The sequence below is a fragment of the Prenolepis imparis genome, unplaced genomic scaffold (assembly GCF_030444845.1).
Source record: "Prenolepis imparis isolate NDT839.2.m4 unplaced genomic scaffold, iyPreImpa1.0 SCAF_6, whole genome shotgun sequence".
NCBI classification, from domain to species: domain Eukaryota; kingdom Metazoa; phylum Arthropoda; class Insecta; order Hymenoptera; family Formicidae; genus Prenolepis; species Prenolepis imparis.
In genome coordinates, this window is record NW_028141164.1 from 4556989 (window position 1) to 4578899 (window position 21911).

The 21911-nt window shown below is 38.2% G+C and overlaps 4 protein-coding genes across 17 annotated transcripts in view; 2 read left to right on the top strand and 2 right to left on the bottom strand.

Moving 5' to 3' along the window:
- The window catches only part of Tara (SERTA domain-containing protein 2 taranis), an 84182-nt gene extending 74373 nt beyond the window's left edge, over window positions 1-9809 (top strand). For all 12 annotated transcript variants that reach the window (XM_083040527.1, XM_083040528.1, XM_083040529.1 and 9 more), the window contains one exon: window positions 3212-9809. In XM_083040527.1, the coding sequence (XP_082896653.1) occupies window positions 3221-4549 (1329 nt within the window). In that variant the 5' untranslated portion in view covers window positions 3212-3220 and the 3' untranslated portion in view covers window positions 4550-9809. The remainder of the gene's footprint in view (window positions 1-3211) is intronic.
- A 445-nt stretch (window positions 9810-10254) lies between these two features.
- On the bottom strand, window positions 10255-16392 carry LOC145937494 (uncharacterized). 2 transcript variants are annotated; one of them, XM_083040520.1, is made up of 7 exons: window positions 16009-16392; window positions 15270-15828; window positions 14190-15145; window positions 13867-14089; window positions 12811-13730; window positions 12373-12548; window positions 10255-12304 (listed from the first exon to the last, which is right to left on the bottom strand). In XM_083040520.1, the coding sequence occupies exons 1-5, from the start codon at window positions 16101-16103 to the stop codon at window positions 12957-12959; spliced, it is 2607 nt and encodes an 868-aa protein (XP_082896646.1). In that variant the 5' UTR covers window positions 16104-16392; the 3' UTR covers window positions 10255-12304; window positions 12373-12548; window positions 12811-12956. The 2 variants fall into 2 exon arrangements, with proteins under 2 accessions (XP_082896646.1, XP_082896645.1); XM_083040519.1 differs by having other exon boundaries at window positions 10255-12548.
- A 391-nt stretch (window positions 16393-16783) lies between these two features.
- On the bottom strand, window positions 16784-20415 carry Ttll12 (Tubulin tyrosine ligase-like 12). 2 transcript variants are annotated; one of them, XM_083040339.1, is made up of 3 exons: window positions 20276-20415; window positions 19192-19371; window positions 16784-18868 (listed from the first exon to the last, which is right to left on the bottom strand). In XM_083040339.1, exons 2-3 carry the CDS (start codon window positions 19295-19297, stop codon window positions 17010-17012), a joined length of 1965 nt encoding a protein of 654 aa, XP_082896465.1. In that variant the 5' UTR covers window positions 19298-19371; window positions 20276-20415; the 3' UTR covers window positions 16784-17009. The 2 variants fall into 2 exon arrangements, with proteins under 2 accessions (XP_082896465.1, XP_082896467.1); XM_083040341.1 differs by lacking the exons at window positions 19192-19371; window positions 20276-20415 and adding an exon at window positions 18952-19124 and having other exon boundaries at window positions 16785-18868.
- Nst (phosphoglucomutase 3-like protein nst) lies at window positions 19321-21460 on the top strand. The gene is made up of 4 exons (XM_083040342.1): window positions 19321-19504; window positions 19667-19737; window positions 19814-21140; window positions 21322-21460. The coding sequence occupies exons 1-4, from the start codon at window positions 19410-19412 to the stop codon at window positions 21458-21460; spliced, it is 1632 nt and encodes a 543-aa protein (XP_082896468.1). The 5' UTR covers window positions 19321-19409.
- Window positions 21461-21911: the final 451 nt, after the last annotated feature.

Below are 21911 nucleotides of genomic sequence, written 5' to 3' on the forward strand. Positions count from 1 at the left end.
ACCGCATCCGTAACCGCCCGCCCGAATCCCGCCGAAATTTTCAAGTATACTCCCAAGTATTGTATATGATGTACGAAACCTTGCGAGTCATCGCGAGACAATAACAAAGTTTCACCGATCGACAAAATTATTAGCTCGCGTATATATCCTCGATTTCGCGATGTACAGAGTGATTTATACAAAGATTTATACGAAGATTCATTGTGTGGACATATATTTCGTGGATTTTTTTCTGTAATCTATACAACTTACGAATTGTATAATTATATAATTTCGCGCGATAACTAAGATTTCGTAGTGCTTGTGCAGTAATCTATCGGTGATAAGATGGAGTAAAATAAAAACGTCAGATATCTCTCTCGAGTTATATGTCGCTTGATGATAAGTGAATTATATATCTGCGCATCATTTTGCATCCTAGATTTCAAGTAGCGCACATTTTTTTGAATATACATGATTTCTCAACGATTTGATTATTTAATTAATTTATCATTTATCTTAAATTCGTCCAAAGAACATCGTAAATTACTCCGAAATTCCGCGTGAAGTAGATATATCGCAGATTTAGTTAAAAAAAAAATTCCTCGTCAGAAAAAGCGTTTCGTTTTCTCGACGTTGGAAGGCGAGATGAGATCCATCGCGCGTTGTTTTTCCTCCACGATGATTCCACGAACGTTCCTCGGAGCTCCAAGCTGACCGGTTGACCACGTCGCGTTGGAAGGAGAATCTCTCCGCGCGAGAGCGAGTCATATTCCAAGTAGGCCGCTACGGCCAGTCGCGGCGGATATACGCGGCCGCAAGAGCACAAGCTGTTGCCGCTAGAGATACTCGAGTCAGACCAGGGACGTAGCTACCATCGTCGCGAGTAGAAACTGCTCGAATCTGTCCGATCCATTATAGTCAGACTGACAAGTCAACAACTGGATCACTTTCAGCCCGGTCAGATATAAAATTATATCTCGTTCAATTTTGACAAGTTAAATACTACGAAACAAAGATACTTAACTATATAATTATAAATTAAATTAATATAATTTTAAAAAATTATATAATTTATTTAATCATCTTTGAGCTTGTCGAATTTGGAACGTTTTCTCGATAATCTGTCGAATATAATGAAATTGAATAATGATGGAGAGAACAGAGCAGCAGCAGTAGGAACGTATCACGTCTTCGACGTGGATTCTACATCTGTCTTCGCTCACGATAGATTCGGTCGCTATCGTGACTACAGCTATTGCTATAACAGTAGAGTTGTGTGCGCTATCAGCACTGCTCGCTGCGGCGTGGTAGTGACGCGTGAAGCCGAGTTCGATGGAAATACGGTGACGATGACGTCTGTTCGCCGAGCGAATCCTATTATCGCTTCGAAACATTCCGTACAAAATGCTAGCGTGGTTTGTCTTCATCGCGAACCTCGTCAGCGAACGAATCTATATGAAAAATTCACGAAACTTAATACCTTGCTGACCGTTTTAGTGAAGTTTAGCGAAACGACATAGTCGCTCTCTTCATCAGCTTATGAGAGAACATCGGCTTTCAACTTTTCCGAGCAAAAGAAAACCGAGCAAAAATCGTTAAGCTGAAATTTTGATCTGTCAAGACACTTTGTAGAATAATATCGTTTGTAACAATTATCAATTTTTAAAATTACATATATAAAAAGAGCGACACGTTTTTTTTTCTCTCTTTAACTCGATCGCGAGAGACTTGAAATTTAATAAGTTGCCGAGTTGGAAACATTCGGAATAGGAGAATGTAGCATCCGCGATTATTTCTAACACAAATTTACGAAAGTTTCGCGAATTATCCAAGTTTTATAAGTGGCAATTCGCTCTATAATCGAGTCTAGCGATGCTAAGTCAAAGAGACGATAATCGACTTTGGTAACGGGATTAATCGCGCGATTATGAAAGGGATTCTGGAGGTCGCATCCTCCTCCGCCTTATTCGTTTCGAATTTCACGCGTCCACGTGCCCAGGAGGCAAAGCCCCGTCGTTACCCTTTCGGTCGACCTTGCCTCGACGTTGACGCCGTCACTTTTTCGTCGGTCTCGCCCGAAGTAAAGAGTCCCACCCCACCAGCCCTTCTCTCCCCATCTTTTTTTTCCGTGAAATCAAACGTCATGTGGAGGCCACGTGGACTCGGTCAGCCGACAAACATATCGCCGGTGACATCTCACGGCATCTCCGAGCACAACCGTGGCGATACATTGCTTGCTCTCTCTATATCTCTCTTCTCTCCTCTTCTCTTCGTACCTCTCTATCCTCTCGCCGTTCTACCTCCCCCTACTTCGGCCTCTCTTTCTCACGCTCGCGAGAGCGCGTTCTCGCTCGCATCAACGGAGAAACGCGTCTCTCTGTCTCCCGAGGTGAGCAAGGGCTGGAGGGAGGAACGATTATTTACTTACTTTCACTCGCGCGACCTCGTACGCGCGTAAATCATCCACGGCTGCGTGGGTACTGCTTTCGTAGGGTCGCGAGATACGCACGCGAGTTCGACCCGCCCTTATGCTCGATCGACGACGAGACTCGAAAGAATTACGATCCGGCCTTCTCGTATCACGCTTTTCACATTCTTTAGCTCGCAACTTTCATATTCAAAGCTCCCGACGATATTTAATGACAAATACGCTTCTCGATGAATCAAACTCGATGGCTGCATTATATGTATATGATTTTATAAATAGAACAGCTTGGTAACGAAGTAATTTGTAATTAAGTAAAGAACAAGAACATTCTGTGTTATATTTCATAGTCATCAAGTCTCCAACTTATGAATTCTGTCACGAATACCAGCGAATCGAATGATGTTTATAAGATATTATTGGAAGTCGAACCGGCTCTCTCCAGCAGCGATCGTTCGCGTTCCACTGATGATTTCTTCAGGGCTAGGGAGTTGCGTGACGTCATTTTCTCCGTCGCTTCGTCGGAGTGCCGAGCGTCTGAGTCACGTCCTCTCTTGCCTCTGTGTGGCGCGTGAAGCTAAACGCGCCCATTCGATTTTATTGCATTAACGCCGACGAATACGCGAGATAATGCTGTTCCTTAATAATCTTTCGTTAGTCGTTACTGGCAAAATATATGATACGATATAGAATTGTAACTTAAATATGCTGTGTCTTAAGTATGCCTTTTCTATAAATAGAGTTAGAAATGTATACGAGAAAGTACGTGGGGAGCTAATGGTAGCGATTTATGCGTGCTTTCAGAGTTGTGCAATGATGGGTCTGCAGGCGACGGCAGGAAAACGCAAATTGGAGGGTGGTGTTGGCTGCATGGAATTCCATATGGACTTGGGCGAGAGTCCGTCGAAGCTTGGACGCGTGGACGGTAGCTGGTGGGCGATGGACGACAGTTATGGACCGCCCTTGAACCAGACGTCGACGTCCTATTACGAGATGGAGGTGAGCTCGCCATGCCTACAGGCAACGAACCCGTGTCAGCCAGCGGCGACGAGTTCCTCGCAATCGCAGCAGCAACAACAGCAGCAGCAATCTCAACACTCGTCTCAACAACACCATTCATCTTCCCAGTCGACACAGCAGGCGCAACAACAGCAATCGCAGCAGCAGCAACAATCGCCGGCGTCCTCGACGTCGGCCTCGTCCACGGTGACGCAGTTACATCACCAACACTACTATCATCACCAGCGCAGCGCCGTTAGTCCAATCGGCAACAACGGTTACAATCAGCTATCGAGATCTCAGCCGCAATGGGGCGCGCTTCATCATTACGAACCGCCGACGATACGTCGCGACGAGAATGGCAAGAGTTACTTGGAACTTGGCTCGAGTTATCGAGCGAACGAGCGATGTTGCGAAGGCTCCAAGTCGAGCTGGTGCCGGCGCGGTCGAGCCTGCTACCGTCAGCGGCGACTCGCCGTGCTGAATATCTCCATGTGCAAGCTCGCCAGGTACCGCCAGTTCCCGGACCCAAGCCTCCACAGGTCGGTATTGATCTGCAACACTTTGAGACACCTGGAACGTGAGATGGAGAGGGACAGGAGTCCACCGCCCATGGAGCCGGTCATACCGGCACCGATAGCTCAATTGCAACCGCCTGAGCAGGGTAGGTTAACGCCTTTCCCTATGCTACCGACGTCGTCGGGCGAAACCGACGTTGATTCTGGCATCGGCGACAGCGACGACAGCCGATCGATTAACTGGGGCAGCGTGCTATCCTTGTCAAGCCAGTCGCCGCTCGACCCACTCAACAACAACGAACTACTAGACGTAGACATAGGGCCCGATCTCGATCTGGACTTTATGCCCGGGTGGAAACTGACATCCCTCTCGACGGACGATATCCTGAGAAGTACAACGACCCAGGAACAGCATCATCATCACCACCACCATCACCACCATCACCATCATCAGCATCATCATCAGCAGCAGCAACAACAGCAGCAGCAGCAGCAGCATCTAATGTCCTCGGGGAGCAGTTGCGGCAGTAGCTGCGGCAACAGCAACGTCGTCGGTAGCAGCAGCGTCAACAACGTCGGTAGCAGCAGTAGTACGCACGAGTCGTTGATGTGCGTGGGATCATAGCCCTCGACCTTGACATCGTTGAGTCATCTCATCGATTTCTATCCGCTAACGCCGCAGGGCAAGTAGATCCACGACGACGGCCAGCACGCAAATATCCTGCGAAAAATCCCTGGAAGATGCGCGGGCGAGAGACGGCGATGAATACGGCTCACCCTCTCTCTGGAGCGTTCGACGTCTGGCCGGTGACTCTCGAGGAGTCGCCTTCTCTCTCCGCGTTAATTTATTGTCGCGTCAATTACACATATACACATACAAATACGGACAGACGAATACGAGAATAACCTCCTGCGACACTTTCGTTCTTCCTCTGCTCCTTTTACCACCGCTATTATGACTGCTACCACCGTGGGCCCTATTGCTATTACTTCTACTACTATCCTCCCGTGACTATTTATCACTATTGTTACGGTTACTCCTACTACTATCGCTACTCTATTTCTAGTACTACTATTACTACTATTACTAATACTATTACTATTATTACACTATCGCTAATCAACGTGTCTCCCACAATAAGTATCTACTCCCCGAGAGACGGACGCGTCATGACACGCGGCACATTCGCAGGTGCAGACAAGACAACAGAACGCTCTAAGAACGGGAGAAGAAGGACAAGGGAGGGAGGTTGTGTAGAGAAGAATCTTCACTGTCCGCGAATCGACAGGTGCTGCTACTCGCGTTGAATAATCCGATGTCCCAGCAAGAAATTCGGACGGTTTTCATCTCGGGCTACCGCGTGTATTGTTTTCTCCGCTGTGGAATTTCAAGACCAGGTGTAAACGCGATTAACACTTATCTCAAAATAATCCGCTATAAGATTTCAGATAATCATTAATCGTCAAATCTCCAATAAACGCGTATTGATGATCCGAGACGTGTGATTCTACATTCGATATTTGATAAAACGCGCCTATCGGGGAATTGAAACTTACGTTTCCATTACGTTGCATCTGCGAGCTTGAAGATTCACGTGCGAGTTGTCGGAAAAGCGATTAAGACATATTGCGCGGAAAAATTCGGAGAGGACGGAAAAAAGAGAGAGAGAGAAAGAGATAGTTTTGGCTGCGTATCGAGTAGGAAGAAGCTTTCTCTTCCCCGATGCCGGAAAACTACGAGAACACTGTGATCGAAGTCTCTCGGCTCGGGGAGTTTCCGCTCCCTCTTCGTAAGTTATATTCTGAAATTGCCGAGAAAGACCGTCCGTGAGATCTTTTTTCACGAAATGACGTTCAACATCGGAGTCTGCGACTCTGGAACGAATGTGATCAATCGATGATAACATCGATGATACACCATCCACGCGTACACAGCATGCAACCATATACATATTCACACACATAGTATATATATATATATATATATATATATATATATATATATATATATATATATATATACACACACAACCGCCGTGGCCTATATTATACGCACGACGCACGAAGAGACACGCGCGAGTGCAAGTGCACACACAAGTTATATGGTGCTACAGGGCGGCTGTAGCCTGGTGCTTCTTTTTTCTCTAGGACAGACAAACACGCATACAGACATACGCATACACACGTACATACCTTAAGCCGAACGCATACCGAATTCGCATGGATCGCTCCGTCACTCGGGGTCGTCGTGACGCGTCCTACCGTCGTAAACGTGATACGATGTAAGTCGGAGACGTCGGCGTCTCGATCGAGAAACTGATCGCACCATAATTGTTTGTGTATAATTCATCTCGCGCGATGCCGCAGATGAATCGTCAAAGAGTATCTGTTGGGTGTCTCGTCAAAAGTAAATTGTTGAACCAAGATAGGTAGATAGGCTGATGATGCGATTCAGTCTCGATTGTTTATGCGTTGTGAGAATGAGGATGATGAAAGAAAGGGTTTAAACATTTGCGTTGGAACTACGAGATATATGTTTGGGCTGTGCAATAGAATGCATGTTTTTAACAACACTAGTGAGTATCATCGTCAAGAATCATTGATATCGTCAGGAACAAAAATTATTTTCATACAGCGATTGTACGAAATATCGTCTTACGAATACTATCTTGATTTTTAATATTCTAAGAGATGCACACATATATGTATATATAAATATATCTGAAAGTACAAATAATTCTAATATATTTGTTATTTTAATTTCAAAGCGACGTGTGTTTCTTGACGTGAACACTCACTTTTAATTAATAATAGCGATCTACAACTGACGATTATTCTTTCAACAAATAGTAATATTTATCTAGAAAATTTTTTCTTGCATCAAGTTATAGCGAGGAAGTATATGCCACGATTGACTCGATCACAAAGTCTAATTGTAAGTCGAAATGTGAAAATTAAGCATGCAAAGTAGTCCATTAGGTTTTCAAAGTCCATTAAGCTCCAACGCAATGGGTTAGCCCGAAAATGCATGGGCCGGTGTGACTCAACCACCGTTTTAAATGAACACTCCACATTAACTATTTTATCAGAATGACCATCAGTCTACAAGTTTCCTGTTTATAAATAAGTAGGGAAAAAAATAAGAAAAGAACAGTAAAGAAATATAAGATATAAAAACTGAAAAACTTTGGTAATTTACATTAAAGAAACGCAAAATATATATATTCTTAATGAGAAATTCATCGCAGTAATAATGAGTTATAACGTTTTGAAAAAAATATACTTTTTTTAGAAATATGAATTATTTATTCCTTCAGTGTAAAAAAATTAGTCTGAAAAGATAATAAACTGGAGTAATTGTGGTCGTCGAGTGGAACGCAATGTGACCTACGTCATGCATTTGTGTACGCATGTGTGCTATATGAAATAGATGATGCATCCCAAGGAGAGATTAACGCGAGACGCCGGCGCCTTCGTGTGAATATCTTGTGTCTCGACGTACGACGTCGACAAATGTACCTGCATTTTAGAGATCGGGATAACGTTCTCCCCTTCGGATCGTCGCACGGTGGCCACTGCGCGTCACTGATCTCCCATAAATGTATCATATGTACACATATATTAATTAAATATAAACTAGAGAGTGGCCGGCGTGCGCGCGCGCGCAAAGAAGGCGAACGCTCGAGAGTTAAGGTTCGATTTAAAAAGCCCACCCTCGATCCCGGACGCATCTTCTCGCGTGGATGATCCGTACGCGATCTCGCCCTCAACGTCCACGAATTCATTCAAGAGAGCAGCTATACTTAAAAGCTAAACGATTTAAGAAAGTCTAACGTTACGAAGAGAATATAATAACTTATATCGACTCGACTGATTACTTAAACGAGAGAGTGGATGAATGTGATGAGTGTGCGAGAGAGGGACACAAGGATATAAGGAGTGTAAAAGGAGTGCATGTGTGTAAAAAGGAATAATGTAACTATCATGATAGAGTTGATTTAAATTGTAATTATATATGATTGTTCTCTCTCTTATGATGACACGCGGGACATATACGCATACACACACGTACACGACACGTACGACATAACACATATACACAGAGACATACGCGAGATATGCTATATAGATACTTGTTGTATATATTATATATATATATATTATATATGCGTTACTTACTAAGCTAAGCTCTCAAGTAAACGCGCGAGTCGTCGAGAAAGAAGAAACCCTTCATCTCACCCTGTGAACCGCTATCCTCAATCCTTTCTCGAGTTCCATTTTCTACTTTGTACTATAGCACATTACGATCGGCACATCTTCTGTCACATCCTCTCTCCCCCTCTCTCCAACTCTCTTCTCGCGATAATGCTCCCTCCCCCTCTCCCTTCCCTCTCTCTCCGCGCGATTTCTTCGCGGATACGACGAGCAATATTACTTTTAATAAGCGCGGGGAGAATTTAGATAAAGGAAAACAAGCGTACGTACAAACCGATGTATCTGACCGCGCGAGAGTGTCACACACGAGATCTTTATATATGTATGCGTTACATGTACAACATTGTATGCGCGTTGGCGGTCGAACACACCTATCATGTAATAACGGTGGGTGAATCGCACGGAATCCGCAGATCGAACAAATGCAAAGACTCGAAATCTCTCAGGGAAAGAGCAGTGATTAGGCGAAAGCGGTAGCTCCTTTCCGACCGAGAGAGTTGGTTTTATAGTAGAGTATCGGCTACACAGGAAGCTGTCATCATCTCTCACTATGCTGCAAAGAATTTGAATTCGCCGAATAGATAGCGATTGAAACTTTCTGCGAAGAAGAAATTAGATAGAATGTGTACATTTGAAATTTTTGTAAAGTTTATCCCCGAAAAATTGAGAATATATATATTATATTATATATATAATTATTATATAAATTATTTCTAACTAGAAAATTATACCAAAAAAAGAGAGAATTGGAAGAAAAATAACACGACGCTCGGGAATATACTGAAAATGAACGGAAGCGAATCAATTGACGAGTTTTTCATTTCTAATTCGATTCACCCTCCGATTTTTATTGTACGCTGAAGGAGGGGATTCGCGCGTGAGACGTGCGTTTGACTGCTCCGCGGAAAAACAAAATGATGCAACGTCTTCTAAATCATTCGCTACTCTTATATCGTTATATGTTATAAATCATTCGTAAATTATAATTTATTATAATTTTACTCGTAATTTAATTAACAGTTGAATAATTATAATAATTGTATAATTAATAGTATAAATTGTCAGTTTTCGTTATCGCACTTAACGAAGTGAAAACATTTATAAATATCTAACCCACTACGTTTTTCGGCGGAGCAGTCGCGTTGTTCTTCCACGATGTTGTTAATACCAAGCAAAGTTATTGGAAGCGGATAGCATCGCGCGTGTTTCAAGTCGCGTGCGTTTTTAATAATTAACCCCTTCGCGAACCGGGCACATCTGATTTGATATACATATGTTGAAAAAGTAATTTATATACATCTCTCTTCGCGTATTATCTGGATACAGAAAAGGATCTAAAATGCGTATTCTCTTCTAAAAAGAAAAAAGATATCTATTATATCGAAGGGGTTTCGAAGGCCGATGACGTCCTCGTGCCAGCAGCGTCTCGCACTCGTGTCAATCGTGAATCATCTATACACGTAAACGATAATTGCTTGGGTAGCAATCGCAATCGATTGCTACATACGTAGGTTCAATGAATCAGATTCGATTGCTGTCCTACTGTTACTGCGGCCATTGTCATCATTGACATAGCGCGATCGACAATAGTCTACGGTGAAGAAGAATAATCTACGACTGTAGGCGGATTAAAGAGAAAAAAAAAAGAGTAAAAATAGCGAAATTTCGATACGTAGAGAAAAAAGTTCTAATATAAAAAGAAACGAATGCATTTATCTATGATTATTCTATCTGTAATAGCGTATAAGAAGTCGTAAACTTCTTCCTTAGAGAAGGAAGTCTAAATCCGCCTACTAAGAAGTCCCTTCTCGGACATCACGAATATCTGAAAAACGTAATAAGCAACTGTCAAGTATGTCCGCGGGAGTCTCGGCTTCCTCGGCCAAAGGTAAACGAGCGCTGCCGGCGTATCGAGTACGTCGAGGTCCTTCGCGATCACGCGGACGCGTAGCTCGCCATCGGACACACGCGCGTTTCGTGAAGTGCCTAAAAACCGCCGAAAGAGAAAGTTACGGCTGTTAAAACCCGACGGCAAGGTCGCGCGCGAGTCTTCGGCACGTCGACGTGCATACGGTGTGCGACACACTCTAATAAGATATAATATTATCGCGTCTCTTTTTATTTTTTTCTTTCTTTTCTATAATGGGACAACGGATGGAGAGGCGTTTGTAAATAGTATAAATAATGCGAGATACGTTTTAAGTAAAGAAAAGAGGATATAATAAGTCTAATATTGAGAAAATATATATATATAAATAAATAAGATATATTATATATATATATTATAAAGAAAAAAGTATATGTACACGTATACGTGTGCGTATATGTGTATAAGATTATTATTATTATTATTATATATATATACATATGTATGTATATATTTATCTTGATAAATAATATAAGACGACGACGGGCTCCCGCGATCGATTCTTCCTCATCATTGCGACGATATTCGGACGAGATTCGTTTTTATTCGCGCTCATGACGACTGTTCGGTAGTATGTCGACATGAAACCGCTTTCTTGTTCTCGAGTTTTCGCAAATTATTTTTCCCGGCATACATTTACAGATTCCTACGATCAAAGATGATTTGCATTTCGCGCAGATTGCAAAATTTAAAAGTGCTATATAGTATATTCGCGATTTTTTTCTCGCGCTAAGCTCGTAATTTATTTCAATACCGGACTTATGTTACAGCAAAATTATATAAGATCATTCATATTATTCTCGGATCAAAATTTAATTATTTATACCCGCCAAGGGTCCGTCATTACGAGCTCGTTCAATTTTCGTCTCTCCCTCGACCTTGTTCTTTTACCATGAGAAGCGAACGAAGAGTAAAAGTTCCAGGAATGAAGGGAGCGACGAGAAAAATCGATGGGGAAGCGATCACGCCGATCCCTGCGCCGTCGTAAAAAATTAGGGCAGGAAGGATGCACGACGTTGTACATTGTAAATAGTAGCGCGAAGGATGACAGTTACAGAGAGAGACAGAGATAATTAATTTAAAGAAAACGACGAGAGAAAAAAATATGGGATTAAAAGAAAAAAAGAAGAGAGGACGGTCGCGAATCGAGGCGGTATCGTCAGGCAACGCAAACGCATGGCACTTCCGGGTCATCTGGTTTCTCACACAGTATTTTCCGGAAACGTATATATATATATATATATATATATACGATAGCTATCCGTCGACGACTCGAGGGCTCGAGAGCAATCTCTTTCGCGCCGAGTGACCTTTAGTGCCGGCTTTCGCGCAAACGTGATCGAGCAGTCGGAGACCCTCGCTGAAAATTATCGCGCGCTCTCGAAAAAAATGAAAAAACTCTTCGACGAGTCGTCCGTCTTGTTATTCAACCCTGACAGCCGTGCACTCGCAATGCGAACGGAGATTTTAATTACCGAGAGAGAGAGAGATGCGTAATTGTGTATCGTCGTCGACGACCACGCGCCGATCACTCGATCAAAACGTAAGGAAGGAGGAAGCGTGGCGTTGCGAGGCCGTTGCGTTTAAAAAAAAGAAGAAAGAAAGATACAATTAATTACGATACGAATAATTGTTAACGAGCGCGTGACGAGTTTTGAGCGATGACATTCGCTGTTCGAGCGAGCAAGACGCGTGCGAACTCCGATCGGGCCCACGTTTGTACTTGCGCACAAAAAGCACGTGTGCTCCTCGATCATTTAGGAATTGAGAAAGAAATTTAATCAGGCAAATGTGGGAGGAAGAGAAACGTGTTACATGTGGGAAATCGCAATTACTCTAGTCCTATATGCGGTCGATGAATAATAAATACGGCACACGTGTGTGTTCGCGAGTGATCGGGCGTGTCGCCATTTCTTTTTCGTTTCTCTTTGTTTTAAAAAAAAATCGTGGAGTTGTGTATCACGTACTGTTCTACCAAAATATATTAGCAGCAACAGCAGCAGCAGCAGCAACAGAACTGACATTCAAAATGAAGAATCGTTTAACTGGATATTGAATGACAAAAGTTGAATAAAAAGAAACTGCAGCGCACGTGCGATATGAAAAACGACAAGAACTATCAAAAACAATAAAGAGTATTATTCTATATATAACAATGACTTTCATTGCACCTGATGTTTGCCTTTCAGTTCCCAATTAGTAGTTCACATAGATAATAATTATCTCATAATTTTATCCCTCAAAATAATTAATTGTTATAATATCGATATATCGCAAAAAATCATGCATGAAAATTAATTTTATACCTAGTAATATATTCCTTGTTTTATATGGCACTCGTCTCTCTTGAAAAACATATTGTGGATAATAACATCGATGAAACTCATTAGTCAACTGATCTTCTTGCGAAAATTCCAGCGTCAAGCTCTATCAAATAATAACCTTTTTTTCTAATGGACAAACCATGGATGTCTTGGATAATCTGAAAATATATTAGACATAATTATTAGATTAACAGAGATAATTGTATAATAAAATAAACTATTATAGTTGCATTTATACAAATGATACAAGTCATATACATGCATATATATCTTGATTGTACTACTATGAAATATTATAATTTAATTGCAATCTTTGAATAAGAATTTCGAAAACATCTACATCGATTGAATTTTAAATAGAAACTGTCCAGATCAAGAAAAGTCAAGAATTTTAATATTTTTGTTATTATATACACTTACAATATGTTGAAAAATATATGCATATCCATGTAAACTTTCCACAGCCGACATATCTTTTTCTTCAGATATTGGCAACAGCTTTTCAATTCAAACGATGAAACCAATATCATCAATCAAAAATATCATTTTATATTAAAAAAATTAAATTATTCAATTTCTCTCTCTCTGTCCGAAGAGGCATAAACTCGAAGAATATGTGACGGCGAATTAACATAATTTGAAATCACCGAAGTCTCTTGTTTATGCATCGTCATATGCTTCAACATATCTTTTTTCCGTTTAAAGAGCTCGTTGCACTCGCTACACTGCATCAATTTGTGCGTCTTGGCGTGTTTCAACATATCATTCTTTTGCGAAAAGCTTCTACCGCAAGTCTCACAAGAATACGGCTTAATCCCCGTGTGGATTCTCTCGTGGACAATTAACGCACCTTTGCGGGTAAAACTCTTGTTACAATGTTGGCACTTGTGCGGCTTAAGACCTGTGTGGATCTTCATATGCTGGCTGAGATTACTGGAACATCTATATCGCATATTGCACACCTTGCAGACATACGGACGTTCTCCGGTGTGTATCCTTTCGTGGATCAGACGCGCCTCTTTCGAAACGAATGCAATTCCACACATGTGACACATGTGCGGTCTCTCTCTCAGATGTATCGATCTCTTGTGATATATCAACGAGCTTTTACTCGCTAATTTTTTACCACATTCGTTGCACTCGTACAATTTATCGTCTCCGTGTACACGTTCGTGATTTATCAGAACAGTGCGCTTTGGGAATACCTTGTTGCAGACGTTACACCGCCATATCTCCTTGTCATTACATTTCTTCTTAATACTATCTTCTATTTCTTCTTCGGTATGTTTTTTCCTATGTATCTTCAATTCGCTCATAGACTTGCATTTGTAGGCACAGACCTATAAATCAATTAGTCTCTCTTGTATTATTTTCAATCAATTTTCGACGAGAATATGTGGTTAATAGATAGTGATAGACAAAGATGAGAAATTAAATAACATACACAGAATTTTTACAAGCTATAAATATACTTACGCTACATGTATATGTTCCAATCACATTATGTCGTTTCATGTGCGCATTCATGTTTCCTCTGCGATTAAATGTCGCACCACAAATTGGACATGCATGCCTATTGGATCCATGTGATAATTTGTGTTGCCGTAATTGAATCCTTTTGTAAAAGGCTTTCCCACACTGTTCACAAGAATAGGGCCTGTTGCCATCATGTTGATTCATATGTTCTCGCAAATGAAATCTGTACAAACACAAAATAAGACAAAAATATAATATAATATAGAAACTAAGTTTATAAAATAGCTGAAATAATGTTCAGAATAACTTCTTATGATTATTACCGTGATCTGAATGAATTGCCACAGATCTCACACATGTGTCTTTTCTTTATAGATTCATCTAAATGAATTCTTTTATGACCTCTCAAATTATTAGAATGCTTAAAACTTTTCCCACACAGATCGCAAAGATATGGTTTATCTAGTCTATGAGTAGCTTCGTGAATGTCCAAGCTAGACCATTTCTCATACATCTTATCGCATGTAAAGCACTGAAATAATAATCGCCCCTCATGCGATTCTACAATATGATTTAACAAGTCTTTTTTATTATGATAAACTTTTTTACAATGACCACACCTTTTATTCAATTCAGTAATAAGATTTTCATGAAGATATTTGTGATTGTCATAATCCTGCTGACATTTAAATGCTTGATTACAAACAATACAATAAATTGATTCATATATTTTAGCTTTATCAGTAACTTGCTTGTTTTCACAACTTTTATTATATGTTTGAGAATTTTTTACTTTACAGCTAATCTGATCATTCCTATACTTTTTATTTTTTGCAATTTTAGGTATAGTAAAATGTTTAGCAACATCCTCTTTCTTACTACAAAATATTTTATGATTCTCAAATATTTCCTGTGTATCACACAAAGTTTGGCACTGCAAACATAAAACGCTATGTCTTTCATCCCGAATTTTATCTTGTTGAATTTGTAATATTTCTTCCGCAATATTCTCATTAACTTTGCTGTTAACTTCTGTACAGGTTTGGATCAGAGTATTTAATTCTGATGGCACAATATTTTTTGTAATGCTTTGAAAGTTTTGATTCTGTATATCAGAACATACACCATTTCTCAATCCTCTCAAATTTGTTTCTGAAGAGTTTACTATTTTATTTGTAATAAATGAATTAGGATTCGTACCATCATCTGCACATATATCTTGAGCCACCTCTAATGAATATTCATGAATTAATGCATTGTATTTATTCTCATACTCTGCCTGTAAAAAAAAGTCACATTTATATAGATTATACAATAATATATTTTTAAAACATTTTTCTCACACATACAAGTAAAAATTCTAAAAATATTTGTAATTGCTAATAATTAATATTTTTTCTTACCTGTCTTTCAATATTTAGGAATCTTTTCATCCGTATATCAGCTCGCAAACATGAAACAACTAGCAAGTGCGCAATTTCCAGTTTATTGCAACAATCAATGCACACTTTATGTGACATGGAGTCTTCTATATCAATTGAAATAGGCATATGCAAATTTATTTTTTCTCTTAATTTAAACTCTATACCCTTGGCAGCAAAGATATCTATTCCATCCAAAGCAGATTCACCACAGATTCGACATAAATTAGTAAATCTGATAGTGATATCATGATATTCATCTATCTCGACATTCATATCACAATATGTTAAAGGCATGTTATCATCTACTTCTTGGAGATGTTGTGATTTATCAAATATATTTATCGAATCCTCATTATTGGTACTCGAGTTGATGCTAAATAAGGTAGGTATAGTACCTTCTTGTATAATAGGCACAGTTTTGCTTATGTAATAACGATCTTCAATGTGATGGGAGCAAATGTAATAATTTAAATGCAGCTCTGCATTCGATTTTGTGGCCAAATCCGATCTGCCACAACATTCTGCCCACACTTTAGCTCTACAAAAATTATTTTCGAATTTTTAATAAACATTGACAGAATAACAATACAGAATGATAAATTATAGATAATCGTCGACAATATGAGAATAATGACAAATCAATTTCACAACTACTGAAGTACTATTTATTCTATGTAAACATTAAGACACGTTAACCTATGTATCTTATTGTACTCACGTGTCATCGTTAGGGAAATTAATGAAAATGACATTTGACGAATCTTCGTTATCCGAGGAATATTTACAATTTAATGCAGCGCAAACGATTTTCATATTCGATAATTATTGTTAATTGCACAGATATAAGAAAACAAGAATTATCAAAGCTTTGTTTTCCGTGAATATGGTTTTCGTGCTTGAGCCATAGACAAACAAAAATAACAGAAGTTGCTCCACATAGATTGTAATGTAAATACGATTTTTACGCCAATATATTCACGTTTTTCGACCTATTTTTAACAATTCATTGTTATTGCACTTTACTTTAAAATATATATATTATTACAAATTTTTCAGATTATATATATAATATAAATAAGATGTATAATATAAAGATAATTTTTTTTACTAAAATACATATATATTAATTCTATTGTGAATTTTAATGATTAGAAGATGATAATACAAAATCATCAATTGCCTGGAGATGCAATTTATAATTAATTTCGTAATGCATATAAATCATAATTAATGTAAATATAGTTAATATGCTAAAATTAGAATTTATATCAACTAGAATATTACAAAGCGCGAATCATTTACTTCCTTATACCTTTTATCCTTATTTATAATAAACTGCAATTTAAAAAATCTCAAATTTGAAAAAAGAAAATTTGGTGTAAAATAATATACAAATAGTATTTTTATTATCAAAACTAAAATAAAATATATTTTTATAAACTAGTTAGATTCTATATATTATAGACTTTTTATAATATAAATATATATAAAGTTAAATTTATATTATGCAATGTTGGCCTAATCATCAAAATTAATTTTAAAAAGATAAAGAAAATATTCAAATAACATATGTTAAATAACATAGTTATTTGATCACAGCTAATATAAAAAGACAATATATGGTTAACAGTCATATAATATTTAATTAAGAAATACTTGACATGTATTTTGTTTCTTTAGTAAAATCAAATGTATACAAACGATCTTATTGTGTTCGACTTAATTTAATGTATGAAAGACTTCTGGATTGTCAATATCCAAAAACAGACATTTAAAGATATTATTATAGAAATCGGGATAATATTCACACGCTCGCTGGCAATCGGGCGTAAAATTGATTTCCAACAACTTGGGCTGCATTTCGGAGTCTCTCCATTCCAGCATCAAGTCGGCGGCATAAACGGCTCTGCTTTGCGGACTCTCGGCGATTCCTTTCGGCGGGGGTTGCTCGATTGCGGCTTCAAAAACCTGTCTTAAAACAAAAAGAATCTTTGGTTCGACGTAGATCTTCCAGGGATAATCGGGATACTGATTTTCCCATTCCACGATGAAATCGGCGCATTTCAAGTGAAAGAGCGCATCCTCTTCGGTATAATTCATGACGGTGAAATGTTGCCCGTATATATCAAAATTGTTCAACGCGAACGGTAGATTTGCGAAACGCAGGAAAAAGTTTGCATAAGCATACGCACGCAGCGGTTTTACACATTGGAGCAATATAACGTATCTTATGTCGAATTTCACTTGCTTGATGTCTGGCCTGTTGTATAAAACTGGTCGTGCGATATACTTCTGTGCAATCTTAGGCCCCGTGCAAGGTAATCTCAGAATGTGATACAGATTGTTCGTGATATGGGTGTCCAAGCCTCTCGCCAGATTCCACGGTTTGCAAATCCAATGATTATCCAAATCCTTATCCGCTCGTCGTGTAAAGTAAGTAACGAACTGCACTAATTCCGTGCTCAAGTTATATGTTGTCGGCAACCACGCTGGATAAGTTTCGAGAGTATCTGGATCGTACAATTTATCCGCCGCTTTTCTTCTACATACAATCGACAAGAGATCCTTTATTGTCAAAACGTTTTCGTAGGGAAATTGGTTTACAAAAACGTGAAGCGAGGAAAGGCTCAATTCTCTATATGTTTTGTAATGAGACATAAGCCACAGTATGTCCGCCTCTTCTTCATTATCAGTAATTTCAAATGCTGGATCTGTCAAATAATTATTTACATTATCATAATGTGAAAAAACCTTTAATTTTTTACTAATATCTGTCTTCAGTTCATCCACTTCTGGCAAGCTTTCATGAACATGACCTGTTGAAAAGTAATTTATATCTGGCTCAGTCTGTTCAAAACTTTCATCCTCAAAGCTGCTGTCGACCCACGGCAATAATAATGCACGTCTCTTTTGAGGATCTTTTGTCTGACCTTCTACAAAATCTCTTGTAACTTCATCTCCTGCATCAACGTCTCTTATAGGAAACAAAAGTGTATAAATTACACCTTCTGGCATGTGCAGGAAAGGCACTGCTCTAAAATTTGGTTCATCGCTGTGATTTATCGCTGATCCAACTTCATCCATAACATACCATATTGGCATTCTGTCTTCTATCGCTCCATAATTTACTGAATATGATTGATTGTATCGCCACATTTCCCTCATAACATTTTCAATTTTTTCCTGTTCCTCGGCCTCGATATCTAGACCCATCAACGAACACATACGATCAAGCAGATTGGGTACTTGAATTAAATTTTGTCGAGCATTATCAATATCATAAGTCCATGCATGATCAATCAGATAAATGTTATTTGGATCTTGTACAGAAATGCTACTTTCCGCAGATACAATTAGTTTCCAAATTGGCTCAGTAACGTGTCTTTCTTCATTCTCATATTCCACCTTTGCTAATTGGAAGACAAGGCCACTATCAAAAATTTGATCCTTTAATTTCTTGTACAAATTTTCCCAGAATAATTGTGGGACACCATAAGATTGAAGTTGTGGCTTATGTGTCTGAAGAAATATATTAAATAAGTCTATACCATCCATTGTATAAAAATAGATAAGTAGATCTAGAACAAACAAAAATTTGACAATTATTTATTCAATGTAAGAATAACAAAGTTCGCATATATCATTGAAAAATTTTTCTTACATATATTTCTTCTGAAATTGATGCACGTGTGATAATCAATTTATCAATAGAAAATAATTAATTTGAATAGTTAGCAATATGATATACAAAAAATATTTAAAATAAACTGCGTCCACTTAAATTTCATTTTGCATTATGTCAAATAAGAATGAAGCAAACAATTCTGCTCTCTGATAAATACGTTCGGCAAAAATCAAATCATAATAGGTTAAAATTGGTTAATTTTGCTGCACCACTCACATCGATCGTTGGCTAAAGTAACTAGGATGGTTGACCAATCAGATTCTGGGTCCAATTGAGATGTGTTCGAACGAATGGTGCACATCGTATCTAGATCGTCGTACATCCATGACTTAGTCCGAGCTATGTCAGATAGTGAACACTTGCCATATGGTAGTGATGCTGTCACTCTTCGTTAATCTGTGATATATTGAAGCATATATTAAAATAAATACATTATGGAATCCAATTATTTTCAAAATATCGTAAATGTCGAATACAATCGAAAATATGATAAATATATCGAGTATGGAACAGCTGGCTTTAGAACAAAGTAAAATAAATTTTTTCATTTATTTTTCTCATTGACACTTGTTGATTCTTTTAACTAAAAATAAAAATAATTTTGTTATTTATTTCTGTAGTGTCTTTTTATGACATAATATATAATATTGATTTTGTTTAAAGTAAATTCTAACATGTATATTAATTTTAGGTCAGATATCCTGGAACACGTTTTATATAGAATGGGTCTTTTAGCAGTATTAAGATCAAAAGCAAAAAGAGGTAAGAGCATATTATAGAATTAAAATTTCAAATATTTTTTTAGTTTACTTTTCTTAATGAATAAATTTTTTTACAGCTGCTATAGGTTTAATGATTACAGCAAGTCATAACTTGGAGCCTGATAATGGTATCAAGCTCATTGATCCTGCTGGTGAGATGCTTGAAGCTTCTTGGGAAACTATAGCGACAACTTTAGCTAACGCGCAAGATAATGATTTGATATCAATGTTAACACATATATCTACAAAACAAAATATTGACTTATCAGTACCAGCAAGGGTGATAACAGGAATGGATACTCGTAAAAGCAGCCCCGTCTTATTAAATGCTGCACTAGCAGGAATCAGAGCTTTGAATGGTGATATTACAGATTTAGGATTGGTCACGACTCCACAGCTACATTACGTTATAGTATGCACAAACACCTGCGGTGTTTATGGCGATCCCACACTACAAGGATATTATTCGAAACTCGCGACAGTATTCAAAAGCATAAGAGGTACTGAGAAAAATAATAGAAAATACTCAAGTGTATTACAATTAGATGCTGCAAATGGTGTCGGTGCTATCGCGGTGAAGGAATTTCAAAGATACTTGAAGGATGCGTTGGATATTAATCTGTTCAATGATGGAAGCGGAGGCTTGAATCACATGTGCGGCGCAGATTATGTCAAAGTACAACAGACTATGCCTTTGAATATCCTTTCTGAAACAAACGTCAGATGCGTCAGTATAGACGGGGATGCCGATAGAGTGGTATATTTTTATATAGACGAGAATAACAAATTCCATCTCTTGGACGGAGACCGAATAGCCACGCTGGTGGCAGCCTATTTCAAAGAGCTATTAACGACGAGCGGTTTATCTTTACAATTGGGCTTAGTGCAAACCGCATATGCCAACGGCGGTTCAACCGATTACATTTCGAACGTATTAGAAGTACCAGTCGCTTGCGTGCCAACCGGCGTGAAGCATTTACATAAAAAAGCACTGGAATTCGATATCGGAGTCTATTTCGAAGCAAATGGACACGGGACCGTAATTTTCAAAGATACCGCAAAAGAAATTATTAAAAATCATGCTAAGAACGAGAGCCTCCCGGAAGCACAAAAAGCGGCCACTATAAAACTGAGGGACGTAATTGATTTGATAAATGAAACGGTCGGCGATGCGTTGAGCGATATGCTGTTAGTCGAGACTATATTGCACGACAAGGGCTGGGACATTATCGAGTGGGAAAAGAGTTACAATGATTTGCCGAATAAGCAACTTAAAATCAGTGTGAAAGATAGAAATATTATAACAACAACGAACGCGGAACGACAATGCTTGACGCCTGTTGGTTTGCAAGAGGAGATTGATAAAACCGTCTCCAAATATTCAAGAGGTCGAGCTTTCGTTAGGTATAATGCAATAACTGTTTTATTTTTATACAAAGCTTTGTTTAGAAATCTGCAAAGTGTACCACCTATTATTTGCCTAAAAATTTATTGAAACAAAAATTACAATAAAAAAAAAACAAAAAAAAAAAACAATTGTACTGTAATGTTATAACTAATGTTCTGATCATAATTTTTGTTTCAGACCTTCTGGAACTGAAGACATCGTACGAGTTTATGCGGAATGTGAAAACTCGTCGGATGTCTGCAAATTAGTTACGGAAGTAGCCTCACTCGTGTACAGATTAGCAGGCGGTGTCGGACCTGAACCCAGCCTATCATGATTAAATTCAGAGTTATCATATAGTTACATCCATATAAAAACGATAATTCGTTTGCTGAATTCTAAGTTTTGTTTTTAATCGTATTTTTTTTTAATTCTAAGTTTTATTTTTATCGTATCTTGACGCATAGAATATAGTTTTACGATATTTTAAAAAAAAATTTCACAATACGACGTATTAAAATAACTTATCACTTAATCATTGAGAAACTCTTTTTATATTATTTTATTGCGCCATAATTCACGATCAAAATATATATTTTATTAAATAGATTATGTTGCAATAGGAAAAATACAAGTTCCTACTAATATAATTAGATAATTTATATCTAATTCGTATCTATTTAGATATATTTTTGCATTTTAATAAACAAAATTTACATACAAAATTTCAATCTTTTTTGTTCTTTGTCTTATATACCCCACAACAAAAATATTCTGTCAATATCTAA